The 858-nt window shown below is 40.0% G+C and overlaps 1 protein-coding gene across 1 annotated transcript in view; it reads left to right on the forward strand.

The window, feature by feature from the left end:
• Positions 1-513: 513 nt before the first annotated feature.
• Positions 514-858, forward strand: part of F13A1 (coagulation factor XIII, A1 polypeptide) — a gene marked incomplete at its 3' end in the record, with an annotated part of 54,469 nt that continues 54,124 nt past the window's right edge. The window contains exon 1 of the mRNA XM_009585902.1: positions 514-664. Coding sequence (XP_009584197.1) covers positions 514-664 — 151 coding nt within the window. The remainder of the gene's footprint in view (positions 665-858) is intronic.

Genomic DNA, 858 nt, shown 5'->3' on the forward strand with positions numbered 1-858 from the left:
AGTAATCATCCATAGACTGTTGTAGGCTGTAGTATTTGGGATGATTGCAGTATAACTTAGAATGTCATTTTTATTAGGGGGAGGTAGTTTGTGATGCACTTTCTGGAAATATAATTTGCTATTTTGGATTCAATAATGCTGTTTTGGAGGGTGGGAGGGTGAATGATTTTCTAGTTTTCACCTGAAACTCCCTAATGTTTTTAATGCCCTGCTTCTCCTAGGCAAATACTTCTGTGTTAGGCTCCCTCTCCTTCTCCCACCCCTCTTCTTCTTTTATTCATGTGTTTTGACAAACACAAAGTGCCTTCTAATCCTTAGAGAGCTGTACTCCATCATTAGACTGATGTTTTCTGCCTCTCAGTTTTTATTTATGTGAATCTAAAAATGTGTAGCTCTCTGGCACCCTACACTGTTTTTGGTTTCTCCCATCTTACATGTGCCACACTGGCTCATGTTTGCTTTATCCTTGCACTCTTTCTTTCTTTCATGGCATTACAACATTTTTCATACAGGATGTCTGAAACAACAAACACCAACGAGGAGAAGAAGAAACCTTCTCTGAATGGGAGAAGAGCCCTCCCATCAAACAACTCCAACGATGAAGAAAATGAGGTCCCTGAGATGGAGGCTTTTGGACTGATACCTAGAGGATTTAATCCAAGAGGTACAGTGTACAATCAAGACATGAGTCTATGTTTACTTCTTCCATACTCACCTCTGCCCAGGTCTGTGAATTAAAACCAAACCACTTTTTTTCTTACATGTTTTGATCTCAGATAGCTTTTATTGCTGCTCATGAAAAAGACTTGCTAAAAACACCCGTGTGCATGGCAATGTTACTGCAGGTTATGGGTAGGG

The sequence above is a fragment of the Fulmarus glacialis genome, unplaced genomic scaffold (genome assembly GCF_000690835.1).
Source record: "Fulmarus glacialis isolate BGI_N327 unplaced genomic scaffold, ASM69083v1 scaffold8319, whole genome shotgun sequence".
Lineage (NCBI taxonomy): Eukaryota > Metazoa > Chordata > Aves > Procellariiformes > Procellariidae > Fulmarus > Fulmarus glacialis.